This window comes from Hypoxylon fragiforme, assembly GCF_022984875.1.
Source record: "Hypoxylon fragiforme strain CBS 206.31 chromosome Unknown GGS25scaffold_4, whole genome shotgun sequence".
NCBI classification, from domain to species: Eukaryota; Fungi; Ascomycota; class Sordariomycetes; order Xylariales; family Hypoxylaceae; genus Hypoxylon; species Hypoxylon fragiforme.
In genome coordinates, this window is record NW_026054759.1 from 528,187 (window position 1) to 542,337 (window position 14,151).

Here is a 14,151-nt window from a genome sequence, read left to right on the forward strand (position 1 = left end):
TTTGCATTTACCACCTAGATAGCCCTCAAGCTTACTACAGTCTACTGTACCCTACCTAGAGTGTTTATGTATTTATAGATCTTAAATATTTTGGCCAATTCTTCTTAGTTGATCTGATTGATGGAATTACCTACCTCACCTACTACAAATACATATTGATAATAAATAATAACATCAATAAGGATATGCCCTCACTTCCTCCTCACGGCTAAGATCTAACCCCCTATCAACCTGTTCCTTGTGCTTCTTATCCAAATACTCTAGCAACACATCTCCATACTTCTCCTTTCCCTTATACCGACTCACATCGTCTCCCCAGCTTCTGATCGCGCTGGCCAATCTTCCCGGCACGTAGTCCTCCTCCGCGATCTCCGTAACCGGGTGGAAGTAAGTGCGGATGGTGAAGACAACCCCCCCTGACTTCGGTAGCCGCCGCAGCGATTGCCGCTCTGACCGGAAGTAGTGGTGGCTCACGGCGCGATCCTTCTCCGCCGTGCCCCAGCTCACCTCCTCCGCATCCTCGGACCCGATGCTCCACGACCACGGCAGCGCGTCGTCCACCTGGAAGAAGTAGTTGTTGCGCGCCACCATCTCCTCTGGCTTCAGCCGCCGGAAGAAGTTCATCATGCCCTTCTCCAGCTTCTCCTTGTACTGCGGCACCGAGCCCGATGTGTGGATCTCCGATAGCGGCATCTGGTACTTGTCCTCCAGCCGCCAGAATCCCGCGAGAAGCACTGCGCCCGCTAGCAGGTAGTACTGGCTGTCTTCCTTCTCGATCATGATCGCGAGGTCGTCCTGCACGAGCCGCGCGCAGGTTTGCATTGGGTCTTCGGGCAGCGGCCGTGTCACGATGTCGAAACTTTCGCCTGACCAGAGATTGTCGATGCCGACGTCCGTTCGCTTGTACATCGACGGATATCGTGACGGTAGGTAATCGGCGAGTTCCTCGAGTAGCTCGACTGCTGCGGGAAAGGCTTCTGGTGCCGTCCTGCAGCACTTAGAGCCCCGCTCTTGGATCCGTTGCGCCTTGTCCGCGTGGTACCGCGGGTAGTGGTTGTCTAGCTCAATCCAGTCGGTGTGTTTTATCGATCGGAGCCCCATAGTTACGTTATATTTCGGACCGTATCGGAACGGTCGGTATGGAAGTGGTTTGGTGTTTTCCACTGACCAGTCCGGATATGGATCCGGCTTGGGTGTGCAAAAGTCGGACGGGATCCACTTGCCCCATTCACGGCCTTGGGTCTTTGGGGCGCTGCCGTCTCTCAATGCTGCCTTTTCGAGTGCCGGTGCAGTAGGTGTGGACGGTCGCATGGAGGTCTTTCTAAGATTCCGCCTGCGAACGAGATACATGATTATCGTGGAGACCAACAATACGGCGCCGGCAGCAGTATAGATGGACTCTCTTTGATGGGTTTGGAAGGAGTATTTACCCCAGTAAGTCTTGACCGCTGAAGCACAGCCACGACCCGATTCCTGGAGGCCCTCGTACGCTTGGCCAACATGCTTGACAACCTGGGAGCGTGCCCATAGAAGCGTCTCAGAGTCTGCCATGCTGAAAGGATAGCGTGTGTTCTATCTATCAGTGTGTATGGGAAGACTCGAGACAGAAACTAACGCTCGTTTCTCTCTCTGTCAAACGACACACGACACACTGATCATGTCAAGTTCTACCGGGCTTCCATTAGTTATACGTGGCACAGAAGAACCTAGGTACCTACTTAATGATCCCTAGCGCCGTTCTCGGCTGTACACGCATACTATGATGATGTGAGTATCGTGGTTGAACTTGGCTCGAGTGCAAATCAGCGATCATCAGATTGCGAGGATTGGACAGAGGGAGGGGGAAGAGGGAAGGGGAAGAGGGAAGGAAGCAGCCTAGGATTGGAGATATCTCGGGTTCAAGACCGAAGTAAGTCAGCTCAAATGGCTTTCAATGTCTCTAGAGCTGCTTCCTACGTACATAAGGTACCTATCTGGTAGCTACCTGGTATGTTCCGTTCTCGGCTTGCATCCCTAGCGGGCGGCAGAGGAGATAAGGTTTGCGACTCAGGAGATAGCGAAGCGAAGTGCCGGGAAACGTAGACCTATCAGTTGGATCTCGTTAGAAATAGGTTAGGTAAGTTAACTGTTTTTATTAGTCTCAGCGATAGACCAGGCGAGCCATGGCCACACAAGTGTGATGCAATCTTTTCCCCGCCGAACAGATAGATAGGGGAGTGTAATGGGAAGCCCGTCCAGTCATGTTGCACCCCCTTATCGCGTTGGCATCTGTTGATAAGCTATACCCTTCTCCCCGCAAAATCATTTACCTACTAGCCTTAGTTGGGCTGACTTATCACGATGATGGCCACTCCTTGCATTGTGCATAGTAGATCGTGAGATGGCCAGGCCAGGTACCTAGGTATCTACGTAGTTAGACCTTAGACACCAGTACCATCTTCCGGTCCTTGATCTCGAAATTATACACTTTAGAAGTCAAGAGAGTATACTGGGATAAGAATTATTCTTGTGGTTAGAGTGACCAAACCCCGTCCAAGCCTCTGGTCTTTACACGGTCCCTTCGTCGTATTCCTGCACCCATGGCTTCTAGCACGAACACTAGCGTCCAGCCCTCCACCTACCCGACTTCTCTGGCTCTAGCTTTGGTATCTTGGCTTAATTCATGGTTATTTCAACTTGATTTAACTAACCGTTTATGATATTTGGTGTTTTTATCCCTATTTCTTTACATGTTTTCCTACTCTATGTCTCAACTAGTGGCGTACATACATCCAACAGTAGGGTGCCTAGTATACATCATTGACTCTTCAAGCTCTTGGCCTCTCCAAACTCCAACTCGAATCTTATACAGCACCTAGACACTAACTATGTACTATGTCCCTTCCACTCTGCCTCCAAAACCCACAACCCTGAGCCCGGTGGCCTTTTCCACCTTTAAAGTGGAATCCCGAGCTTGCGGCTTCAAAAAGTCGTGCCCACTCGGCCATCTCGCTATCTCCCGCATTAAACAGTATCATCATACCAAGATCGCCGGTCCGCACTCCCGCTGCCAAGCCCGGTGACATCTCCTCCGGGCCCGGCACTACGACATCGTTGAGTATCACGCGTGCACCTGCTTTCAACGCCGGAATCAACGCCTGTAACATGCGTACGGCATATCTATGAGACCAATCATGGAAGCATGCTCGATATAAGTACCTGGTACACTTTTATAAGCTACTAGCAGTGATGAAGGGTTAATTAAATTAAATTCAAGAAACTAGGTACTTACACATCGGCCCCGTGAACTGGCTGCTCGGTGAAGAAATCATGAATCATATAACGTATCCGCCCACCGACATCAGCCGGCTTTCGGAGCATCCACATCCCGTATGGTTGGCGCGTCGATGTCTTGCACGACGAAGCTCAGCGATGGATATGCACGCGCCAATGCTATTGCTGCCTCTCCGTGGGATCCACCCACATCGACCACCGTAGCCCCTTTTGGGAGCTCGCCCCAAGACCAGGCCTTGACGAGATACTGCAGGTCCAGATCTGAGTGCGCGGCGTACAGTCGCATTCCTGCAGCAAAACGCGATGCGCGTTCTGGCTGTGTAGCGAGGAAGTCAAACATGGTAAGACTCGTCGGGTTGGCGACCGCAAACCCGGTCTCGTTCGGCTCTTCCGACCCGGGCCAGCGCGCCACAGCTTCGCAGGCGTGGTACGCAGCTATCCAACAGTCGTCGGCGCGCCAACGGACCCAGGCTGCTAGGTCGGCATCCTCGGCAATCAGACGTGGCGCAGCGCTGTGGGTGGCAACGCCTGGACGCGGTTCCTGGAATACATGCTGTGAAATCGCATGCCGGATCAGCCTCCGCACGTGGACTTCGCCCAGGCCTGCAGCGGCAGCGATCTCGGCGAAGGGGGCCTCGTCGTCGATAGGGACGATACGGGCTAACCCAAAGCGAATGATGGCGAGCTGCCTCGATGTCGGGCTCGGTGGCGGGGACTAGATGTTTTAGAGCTAGGCATGGTGGTTCGAAAATGTTGTGTAAGTGTGCGTGTGAGTAAAAGGTGCAATGATCCCTAAACGTAATGATATATTTTATGTTGGGGTCGCAAAACCGAATTCCTGGAAGGGAACCTACCTAACCTATATACCCTAGGTGCGTACATTCTCAATCCAACCCCACCCCGTATATACAATGTATGTTGGCTATGTGGTTTCGCGCGCCGGGGCCGGACACTACAGCCTACCGCGCCGTTGTACGAATCCTACTGTGTACGATGCAAGGGCATGCCCAGGCTCTATTGATAGGTACCTAATCCAGAAATCTGCCATGTAGAGGAAAAAGAGGTATATTGGTAGATATGTATTCTAGAAACCCTACCCTAGTATTTACGTAGTAGGTACACCTCCCATATATAACTTGGAACTTTGAAGTTATGAGTCCTTCGTGTAACAATGGGTTTACGTCCACGCATATTGTCTTGATCTTGCGCTATACTCTAAAGCCTAGCTACATATATCTGTCCAAAAGTGTGACTGCAGTGAGTGTATCCACCCCCTGAAGAGACTCACTAGGAGCGCCAAGGGAGCTTTTAAGCAGAGTCAGGGGCTTCCTACCCCGAGTAGGCGATTAAAGCTTCTCACATGGTGACGCGAAAACGTCGTTCATGTAAGATGCTAGGTTGGTCTTTGTGATTCATGTAACTGCATCCTTTATATAGATAGAGTTGAAATACAATGGAATTATGCAAACCTTTGTAACATAGGTCCCTAGTTACTAGTTTAAGGAGTAAAAGGGTACTCGTGCACACAAGCTGAAGAATCCACATTGTAATAGATGAAAGAATATTAACCTACCTTTTATCAGGAGTGATGCTAGGTGTAGACTACTTCCCTTCCGTGTAGATTTGTTTTTGGAACAGCTGGCAACAGCCCCCCCCCCTCGCTTGTTTTACTAGAGTATTCATTGCATCTCATTCTAACCTCGAATCCAGCATTCTAGCACCTTCACAGCGATATCTTCTATACAGGATTGTATCGTCGTTTTAGGAGATGAGGAGCTCAGATACCAGAGCGAACTGTACTGCTCCTTCCTACGACTCGAAGGTCACGGGTAACTATAGTGACGGAGCTGGAGATTAAACATATAGTCGCTAGCAAGATACTATATAGCTTCATTTCCGTTTATGTTAAAATATGGAATGAGATGCAATAAACCGTCTACTAAAATAGGTGGGGACCGATTGCCAGCTGTTCTAAAAACCAATATACACGGAAAGGAGGCAATCTACGCCTAGCATCACTCTTTATTAGTCGCGAAATCTGATGTATTGGCATCAAGGAATACTATCATGGCACCCAGCAGAATTGAAAGACCGGGAAAAGATAGGCGTATATGGCGTTGTGGAAGAGCTAGATACCACGGCAGGTGCTATAGCTGTCGCGTGTTGGAAAATCCTCAATCTCAACCAGGCATACAATAAACCCCGATATCTTTGACTCGTACTAACGGGTGTAGGGAATGGGATAGCGGTTTGTCCATAACGACTGTGTACCTGAGTAGCGAGTCAGTAAGAGTGGAATATACCGTCTAAATAGCTACTTAGGTACACAGCCATTATAGAAGAACCGATAGGATAGAAATTGAGGTTTCCATGGCGGCGGAACACATCAACCTCGAATACATAAAAGGCTGAAACTTTTCTTTCTAAAGAACAAACAACTAGCTTTCGTATTCGAACAACTGCTTATGAACTTATTGCCAGTGAAGGATACACATGTCTTCATTGTTTACGAGAATACATAAGTATTCACTCCGTGAGATTACAACATATAGAACACTAACCTACGAAGAATCAGAATCGTCAGGTCATCTCGAGTCCCTCTACAAGTTCTTATATTAAACGACACACGAGACCTTGAAAATCCATCCATACTTGTAATCATGGCTCACGACCAGGCCCAATCCATCCTCTTTCGACTGCCCCTAGAAGTTCGTGACATGATCTACGGACAATGTCACGAGGCCTACGAGGCAACGGCAAGGCCTGGTTATTCCGTCAACCTCATACAACGCTGCTTCTCCAACGCCCCTGGCCTTTTGCTGGCCTGCAAGAAAACTAGAGAAGAAGCACTACTGCGGATGAAGCATTCCATCAACAATGTCACCATTGAGATCGACAGGGTGCTGATCCCGGAGTGTTTGACGTTGGTCGTCGAAGAGACCATCGGCGGAGGCCCAGGCATAAAAGTTGATCTCGAATGGTCAGACTTTGAGCGAGACGGCTGTCCGGCGCTGCTCAACCTGATGGAGCACATCTTCGAGGAGGCCCCGAGAGTATCTATTCTGCAAATCGAAACGCTCGACTACCCCAAAACGAGGGCCTACGTACGACAGGCGCTGGAGAATGCGGCGGCTTTGGCACCGGTTTTGGACAAGGCGAAGGTTCTGAAGCATTTGGTTATAAGAGGCAGTCCGTGGTGCAATTGTCAGCGGCAGAGGCCGGCACCAGGCCCAGAAGAAATGGTGTGGGCGGGTGATGGTGTAGTACATGAAGATGCTGAGGATACCGACGATGGGGATTGGGCGCTGGTCAAAGAGATCGTGAAGCAATGCAGGCCAGAGATTGTGGTAACTGATATGATACTTACCATTTGCTGGGCGTTTTTAATGATAGGATAACTACAACCATAAAGGAAGAAAAAGGAAGGAAGAAAGCTTGGTTTATTCCTAACTACAGTGGTAGAGTGCTAACATACCTATAGCCATATGGGCCATGTGGCTCTAATAGAGCCTATGATACCGAAAACACCTGCAACAAACCCTCGTTGGCACAAAGCCATGCAGCTATCGCCATATTTGTCGTTAGTGGGTGGTTTTAAAGCTATGTAATCAAGTAATTAAAAGTATACTACATGTAGGTCTAGTAGATATGTAGGTAATTTTCCATTTTGAAGTATTATGTATTAAGTACATACTAACTAGTAGCCTTACATAATTCAATTTATGTAGCGTTTTATGGGCTAATCTTCGGTACATACCTAGTTACTAGGTACCTAGTAGTTACCTAATATCCCCGGGATTTAGAATTTCTAGCCATACATGTAGCATTGTATGCAACTAGCGCAGTACCTAGGTACAGATGTTAGCGTAAACTTAAGCAACACTACTAGCGTGGCGCGCGACTTCCATTTCCATTTCTATTTCGATATGACATTCAAACACTTTTGGCGCATTTCCAATTTCCAATTTCCAATTTCCAATCTCGAAACTCGAAAGTCCAAACTCCATCAATTCCTCATCGACCACAACAATCTTGACGCACTGACCCGACTTCTTGCCATGTCAATTCATTAACTCTTGTCCTTCTCTGATGTATTTATGCCTTCATGCCTCTGAGGTATTGTAATCTGTCAATAACTTACCCTCAAAATGCCTCGACGTCCTGGTCGCGCGGCCGCTAAGCGTGCTGCTGCAAAGCTCGGTAAGACCCTCCTCGCCTTAGCTACATATGTAGTATTCTTACTCTCATGTTGCGCGCCCCATCGTCGCATTCCTTACTTGAAGAATTCCCTTGAACTATAGTATTAATCCTTATTTGGCTCAATTAGAGAGCACTCCGAAAACATTCGAAGAAATCGAGGATGAGCCAATGCCCGATGTCGATGCATCGGATGTAGAAGAGAGGGCCGAACCTGAGGATCAGGAGAATGAGGAAGAGTCCGGTGTAGATGCGGAGGACAACCAAGATAGTGACATTCCTTCTGCCAAATCACCCACACCACCTCCCGCGCCTGTTGTACGACGAAGACGTCTGGGTCGTCCTCCTAAGAATAGACCACCTGACTGGGACACTTTGCCAATTGAGTCACCTCAGCGCGATCCGAATGACCCGCCCAGACGACGTGGTCGTGGAGGATGGAGAGGCAGAGGTGGCCGAAAGGGTGCATCCTTTCAACCCACCCAGCAAACCATTGACAAGGAGGGTAACATGATGGACATTGTCGACGACGAGGTTGCCCTACCAGAAGATGCCGAAGGAGAGACCAAGGTGGATAAGAATGGTATTTTGCAAGGAGGCCGAGAATACCGCTGCCGCACATTTACCGTTGCAGGTCGTGGAAGTCGCCTGTACATGTTGTCAACTGAACCGGCCCGTTGTGTCGGATTCAGAGATTCGTACCTTTTCTTCACCAAACACAAGCGACTCTACAAGATCATTGTGGATGATGAGGAAAAACGCGACATGATTGAACGTAATATCATTCCCCATTCTTACAAGGGCCGTGCGATAGGAATAGTAACGGCACGGTCAGTCTTCCGGGAATTTGGCGCGTTAATCATTGTTGGCGGCAAGAAAATTGTGGACGATTACGAAGTGGCCAAGGCTCGAGCTGAGGGTGCCGTAGAGGGTGAACTAGCCGACCCCAACGACCGGTACACTGAAGGTGCTACGTACAACAAGAACCAATACGTTGCTTGGCACGGTGCAAGTGCTGTTTACCACTCTGGAGCTCCTTCTGTTCCGATGCAGAACGGCAAGGTAGATATTAAGAAGAGGCGGGTGAACGTGACGGATGTCAACTGGCAGCTTGAGCATTCTCGTGAAGCGAGGTATGTCTATTAGATACTCACTGATCCCTATACATGTGCTGCCAAGACTAATCACTCAGTATAGTCGCTTTAACTCCGATATTGGTGCAATTCGACGTCAAAATCTATCCGGCGTTTACGACGTGCACACCAACATCATGCAATATCCCGCCACTATGCAACCAACGCATGCAAGATTCGAGCAAGTTATGGATTCCTCTTCAGCGAGCGATAGTGCTCGCTTCCCTCCATTAGATTCCAAGATCCCTCGTAACTTTAAGGTCATCGACGCGTACATGGAGACACCACCTGCGGGTGTTTCGTCTGCCGTATACGAACAACGCGAAGTGCCCGGCTTCCTGGCCGAGTTCCAGGGACTCGGGGCCATACCAAAAGAGATCTTGGACGAGCTCCCTGCTGAGTGCCGAGGGGCATTTGACAAAGCCCTTGATCAGGAGAATGCCTGGAAATCGAAGTGGGGTCCGGAGTCGGTCATGGCGCACCGTAGACCCCCCATCATTGATGCTGCTATCGTCCCCTATCCTAGGATGTAGGGCATATGGCAAGCAATCTTACATGATGAGATACTAAATGTACTGACGTGGAATACTATTCAGGCGTCGAGTACCTATTTAGGTACCTAAGCCCCTGCAAAGGCTAAAAGCCCACCAGCAATTTACTCGATGTCGTCTTTAGCAACTCGATCTGAAGGGCCAATCTCAACGAAAAGAAAAGTCTGAACCATGAAAGAGAATCTGTGTGAACAGATGACTGCCATTGACGAATGGAACGCAAGAATAAAGCCATGCGATCAATGTAATAATAGTGTAATTGAGGCGTTTATCGGTCGTGGTTACGGAAAGCATGGTGTTCCATGTCTAGATGATATCAGAGGTCAGGCTGGATAAGTACCTAGGTTTAGTGATGGCGATGACATTAAAGGCTGTATATGCCTAACTACTACCTAATGCAGTTCCCAGGCTATTGCTTGACTTTGTTAATGAATCCATTTCGCTATATTCTTCTCATTTTATAAACCAAACTCCTAGCACCTATTGACTTGAGTATTTCTTCATACCACCCACCAAGCAAGCTCACATTCTTATGTGCCGACTAATAACTAATAACTACCCTAGGTAATATATAGGCAGGCAGTCAACAATTAGCAGAATAATTCCGAGCCGTGAGCCGTTCACTACTGAAAATAAACAGCTGAGGTCATGCCATCTCTTTTATAGCTACCTGGTACAAAGGGATGTACTTGATGAAAAGGACGCCTCTGATTGGCTACGCTTGTGCTAAACAGGCAATAAAACGAAGCGGATAATATTGCGTGCTTGCACGTGACCAAGTTTTCTTCTTACCCTGCCGACTACCGTCTGGCTCAAGTCGCATATATAAAACTTCGCTTAGTAGCAATTATATATAGTCTTATACTCATATTCTTATTTTTAGAGGTGTTTGTTGTATACCAGTTTTCTTTTTTCCCTTCTTCTTCCCGCCTCGCCGCCTCGTAACAAAAGAAAAGGATCAACTGAGAAGAGGTCGATACCTATGGCGGGAATTGCCGTGCTACGTCCACTTGCTAGAGCTCCGGCTAGACGCATAGTCAGGACCTATGCTACCGCGATACCTGCGAAGGCTCACCACCGCGTGGTAGTCGTTGGAGGTGGTACTGCCGGTGTGACGATTGCCGCGCAACTGCAACGGAATCCCGAGTTTGAGAAGAAGGATATTGCCATCTTGGACCCTGCGCAAACACATCACTACCAGGTGAGTCTCCCTGTGCCTCTAGTAGGGGGTTTCTCTTCTTAACCGCTAAATTTGAATTAGCCTGGATGGACACTCGTCGGCACAGGTCTCAGAGACCTCAATGACATGAAAAGACACATGTTCGAGGTGATACCGGAAGGGGTAAAGCACTATCCGTTGAAAGTCTCCACCTTCGATCCGGAAAACAACACCATCAAGACTGCGGAAGGCGTCGACGTGTCGTACGACTACCTCGTAGTGGCGCCCGGTCTGGAAACCAATTTCGCAGGCGTCGCAGGTCTGGAACAGGCTCTGCAGGATCCCGCGAGCCAGGTCTCGTCTACGTACTCGGAGAAGACGGTGGAGCAGGTATGGAAGAACATACGGGATTTCAAAAAGGGGCAGGCGATCTTCACCCAGCCTGCCGGCATCATCAAGTGTGCGGGCGGCCCGCAGAAGGTCATGTGGATGGCCCTCTCGCAGTGGAAGCGCGACGGTGTAAGAGATAACATTAACGCTACCTTTGCAACTGGTGCTGCTTGTAAGACGATACAGGATTTCTTTTTCCGGTGATATACGGAGTGATGTTTGCTAATCTCAACTTAGCCATGTTTGCTGTCCCGAAGTACTCGCAGGCTCTCGAAGACCTGCGTAAGGAGCGCAAGGTTGAGGGCCTCTTCCAACATAATCTTGTGAAAGTAGACCCGAAGACCAAAGTCGCAACTTTCAAAAACTTGGCAGAGGGTGCTAAGGGGGCTCTTGTGGAGAGGGAGTTTGGTTTCCTGCGTAAGTCCTTTTCTATTTGTCGTCCTGCTAGAACGAGGAATCGTGCTTGTAAGATAGGACACTCACTAACTTGAGATTGCGACAGACGTTGTACCACCGCAGAAGCCGTGGGATTGGGTCGCCAAATCCAAGCTAGGTAAGTCAGACAACCGCAAAAATACCCCTTTCTACTACCTATGGCTAACCCCATCACCAAATAGCCGATGCAGCAGGCTGGGTCGACGTCGACAAGGCCACCACGCAGCACACCAAGTACAAGAACGTGTTCTCGCTCGGCGACGCCTCCAGCCTCCCCAACAGCAAGACCGCCGCCGCCATCACCTCCCAGGCCCCCGTCCTCGTCGACAACCTGCTCGCCGTCATGAAAGGCAGGGAGATCAAGGGCGCGTACGACGGCTACGCGAGCTGCCCCCTGCTGACCGGCCACAACGAGCTCATGCTCTGCGAGTTCAAGTATGGTGGTGTGCCCAAGGAGACGTTTGCGAATATCCTGGGCGGCCAGGAGGCGCCGAGCCGGCTGTTCTATCATTTGAAGAAGGATTTCTTCGTAAGTTTATCCCCTCCCCCAGCAAAAGAAAAGCTGAAAGTCTTGAATATTGGGCTAAACTAATTGGCTTTTCTCACAGCCGTACGTTTACTGGAACGCTTTCGTCAAGGGCACATGGTATGGGCCGAGTGGGTTCTTCAGGCCCAATACGACGGCGAGCTAGATGGGTTTGATTGCTAGGTAGGTAGGCTTGGAGTCACTATAGCGATGTAAGATAGGTAACTTCGGGACTTGATAGCATCTAGATTTGCCTCTATGATACCAAAATAAAACGGATGGGACAGGATGCATACATAAGCTGTACATGGTCTTTGGGGCTCCAACGGACACATTCCTGATTCTGCATGTTATTGTATACCTAGCTGGCGTTTACGTGGTATTGTCGGAAAATAGGCAAGGCAGCTTGCTTTCATAGCCGCCTTCTAGTGCAAATCTTGCTTCGAAGCCAAACATTATATACCATGGCGTTGATATAAAAAAAGGGGTTCGTATCACGATTGGCTCTTTGCACTTGAGGCAATGCGCTTCGGCAGATAATGGAATCCTCTTATCTAGTTAAAGATCTAGAATCTAGGGACCTATGTATCCGTAACTCTAAATTTTTTTTTTCCTTTCATACAAATTCCCATTCTTCAGGAGAATTATGGAACTAGATTAGAATTTGTTTTTTTTTACCTCTCGCGACCAAACTTGTTCGGCTGCGGCGGGGCATTGTCGAGGATCTTCTCAATCTCCTCGAGCACATCGGGGGTCAGCTTGTCGAGCAGCTTGAGGGCCTTGACGTTGTCCTCGATCTGCTCGACCTTGGTGGCGCCGAGGATGACGGTGCTGACGTTGGGGTTGCTGAGGGCCCAGGCGAGGGCGAGCGAGGCGGTGTTCCCGCCCAGCCGCTCCGCGATGACCGTCAGCTTCTTGACCTTCTCGATCTTGGCCTTGCCTTCCTCGGTCTGCAGCTGCTTGATGCTGCTGTCGAAGAAGTCCTTGTGCTTGTCGAGGCGCGAGCCCGAGGGGATGCCGTCGTTGTACTTTCCGGTCAGCAGGCCGGAGGCGAGCGGCGACCAGATGGTGGTGCCGTACTTGAACTGCTCGAACAGGGGCGCGTACTCGACCTCGAAGCGCTCGCGGTGGAAGGCGTTGTACTGGGGCTGCTCGACGACGGGGGCGATGAGGTTGTAGCGCTCGGCGATCAGGGTGGCCTCGACGATCTGCGCGGCGGACCACTCGCTCGTGCCCCAGTAGTAGGCGAGGTTGAGGTTGCGGATGGCCTGGGTGAAGCCCTCGACGATCTCGCGCATCGGCGTCGCGTAGTCCGGGCGGTGCGCGAACACCACGTCCACGTACGGCTGCTGCAGCCGCTGCAGCGAGCTCTTGAGCCCCTCCACGATGTGCTTCCAGCTCAGGCCCCGCGTGTTCGGCTCCTTGCGCCCGGTCCCGAAGAAGACCTTGGTCGTCAGCACGTACTCGTCGCGCGGCCACGCCAGCTCCTTCAGCGCCTGCCCCATCTCCACCTCCGACTCGCCGTTCGCGTACGTCTCGGCCGTGTCGAAGGTGTTGATCCCGTGGTTCCACGCCGTCTCCAGGCACTTCTTCACGATCTCGCCTTTCTCCGTGCCGCCGTAGGTCAGCCACCCGCCTAGGGATAGCACGCTCACCTTCAGCCCCGTGGGGCCGAGGTGGCGGAATTTCATATCCTTGGGATCATAGGCGGACTGGACGACTGGCATGGTGGCGATTCCTTTTGCTGCTGCTGCTGCTAATTTGGTACTGCGATGGTATAATGAAGATGTAGTAGTAGTAGTAGTAGTAGTAGCAGTAGTAGAAATGTTGGCGGAGAAGCTGCGCAGTATGCGAGACATTTGAGGGGAGAATATAAATTATACTACGTTAGGGATAGGATAATAAGGGAATAATTGAAATGCCGGGTCACGCCATCGGCAGTTCGAAATGTTCAATGTACTATTTGGTATAAGTACAATAATACCTTGAAGACCATATGACGCTATTGACTCTTGTAGCTACTCGCTTCCTTACTCTTCTATGGGGCCTGGGCAAAAAAATACCTACTGTGTATATCTAGGGATGTATGCACTATGTATGTATGTGTCTCAGAGACAGTGATTAGCGTTGCTGGTAGTATAGTAGCATACCCAATACTATTAGGTGTTATACCCAGTCCCGTAAGTCTCGCTAAGTCCGGACTTACCTACCTACCTAAGTAGGTACCGATGTAGTAGATCTTGGAAATCAAATTCTTGGAAATCAAGGTTAAAAATCAAGATTAATAATTCTATGATATTCTATATTCTATCTTTTTTGTAGGCATAACTACTTCCGGGAAAGGCATGCTCACCTTGATGCTTACCAAGAGGTCTCCCTATGTATGTACTTTTTGAACCCCATTAACTACTATAGATTTGGAGCGAACGAACACACATCAAACCAATTTTGATAAATTTTGAAAATAACGAGAGGCTGGGTGGCGTA

At 49.7% G+C, this 14,151-nt stretch overlaps 6 protein-coding genes across 6 annotated transcripts; 3 read left to right on the forward strand and 3 right to left on the reverse strand.

The window, feature by feature from the left end:
* Nucleotides 1-88: 88 nt before the first annotated feature.
* On the reverse strand, nucleotides 89-1,904 carry GGS25DRAFT_484872 (mannosyl transferase). The gene has a single exon (XM_049260499.1). It carries the CDS (start codon nucleotides 1,549-1,551, stop codon nucleotides 175-177), a length of 1,377 nt encoding a protein of 458 aa, XP_049117431.1. The 5' UTR covers nucleotides 1,552-1,904; the 3' UTR covers nucleotides 89-174.
* Nucleotides 1,905-2,586: 682 nt separating this feature from the next.
* Nucleotides 2,587-4,155, reverse strand: GGS25DRAFT_530586 (S-adenosyl-L-methionine-dependent methyltransferase; the record flags this gene model as incomplete). Its single annotated transcript, XM_049265398.1, has 4 exons — nucleotides 2,587-3,198; nucleotides 3,272-3,348; nucleotides 3,398-3,988; nucleotides 4,141-4,155. The coding sequence occupies 4 exons, from the start codon at nucleotides 4,153-4,155 to the stop codon at nucleotides 2,862-2,864; spliced, it is 1,020 nt and encodes a 339-aa protein (XP_049117432.1). The 3' UTR covers nucleotides 2,587-2,861.
* Nucleotides 4,156-5,754: 1,599 nt separating this feature from the next.
* On the forward strand, nucleotides 5,755-6,932 carry GGS25DRAFT_484880 (uncharacterized protein). Its single transcript, XM_049260500.1, has 2 exons — nucleotides 5,755-6,449; nucleotides 6,749-6,932. Exons 1-2 carry the CDS (start codon nucleotides 5,934-5,936, stop codon nucleotides 6,752-6,754), a joined length of 522 nt encoding a protein of 173 aa, XP_049117433.1. The 5' UTR covers nucleotides 5,755-5,933; the 3' UTR covers nucleotides 6,755-6,932.
* A 285-nt stretch (nucleotides 6,933-7,217) lies between these two features.
* On the forward strand, nucleotides 7,218-9,714 carry GGS25DRAFT_484882 (chromatin remodelling complex Rsc7/Swp82 subunit-domain-containing protein). The gene is made up of 3 exons (XM_049260501.1): nucleotides 7,218-7,473; nucleotides 7,601-8,603; nucleotides 8,668-9,714. Exons 1-3 carry the CDS (start codon nucleotides 7,422-7,424, stop codon nucleotides 9,134-9,136), a joined length of 1,524 nt encoding a protein of 507 aa, XP_049117434.1. The 5' UTR covers nucleotides 7,218-7,421; the 3' UTR covers nucleotides 9,137-9,714.
* Nucleotides 9,715-9,951: 237 nt separating this feature from the next.
* GGS25DRAFT_217208 (FAD/NAD(P)-binding domain-containing protein) lies at nucleotides 9,952-12,084 on the forward strand. The gene is made up of 6 exons (XM_049256915.1): nucleotides 9,952-10,355; nucleotides 10,416-10,875; nucleotides 10,941-11,120; nucleotides 11,206-11,256; nucleotides 11,321-11,667; nucleotides 11,747-12,084. Exons 1-6 carry the CDS (start codon nucleotides 10,137-10,139, stop codon nucleotides 11,828-11,830), a joined length of 1,341 nt encoding a protein of 446 aa, XP_049117435.1. The 5' UTR covers nucleotides 9,952-10,136; the 3' UTR covers nucleotides 11,831-12,084.
* Nucleotides 12,085-12,338: 254 nt separating this feature from the next.
* On the reverse strand, nucleotides 12,339-13,391 carry GGS25DRAFT_520258 (Aldo/keto reductase; the record flags this gene model as incomplete). Its single annotated transcript, XM_049263860.1, has 1 exon — nucleotides 12,339-13,391. One exon carries the CDS (start codon nucleotides 13,389-13,391, stop codon nucleotides 12,339-12,341), a length of 1,053 nt encoding a protein of 350 aa, XP_049117436.1.
* Nucleotides 13,392-14,151: the final 760 nt, after the last annotated feature.

Excerpts from the sequence above, each read along its gene's own strand:
- GGS25DRAFT_484872 (XM_049260499.1), bottom strand. The coding sequence starts at position 1,551 with ATGGCAGACTCTGAGACGCTTCTATGGGCACGCTCCCAGGTTGTCAAG.
- GGS25DRAFT_484880 (XM_049260500.1), top strand. The coding sequence starts at position 5,934 with ATGGCTCACGACCAGGCCCAATCCATCCTCTTTCGACTGCCCCTAGAA.
- GGS25DRAFT_484882 (XM_049260501.1), top strand. The coding sequence starts at position 7,422 with ATGCCTCGACGTCCTGGTCGCGCGGCCGCTAAGCGTGCTGCTGCAAAG. Across the intron at positions 7,474-7,600 it reads GCGTGCTGCTGCAAAGCTCG|AGAGCACTCCGAAAACATTC; the intron begins GTAAGACCCTCC and ends TGGCTCAATTAG. Across the intron at positions 8,604-8,667 it reads GAGCATTCTCGTGAAGCGAG|TCGCTTTAACTCCGATATTG; the intron begins GTATGTCTATTA and ends CACTCAGTATAG.
- GGS25DRAFT_217208 (XM_049256915.1), top strand. The coding sequence starts at position 10,137 with ATGGCGGGAATTGCCGTGCTACGTCCACTTGCTAGAGCTCCGGCTAGA. Across the intron at positions 10,356-10,415 it reads CGCAAACACATCACTACCAG|CCTGGATGGACACTCGTCGG; the intron begins GTGAGTCTCCCT and ends AATTTGAATTAG. Across the intron at positions 11,257-11,320 it reads GGTCGCCAAATCCAAGCTAG|CCGATGCAGCAGGCTGGGTC; the intron begins GTAAGTCAGACA and ends ATCACCAAATAG.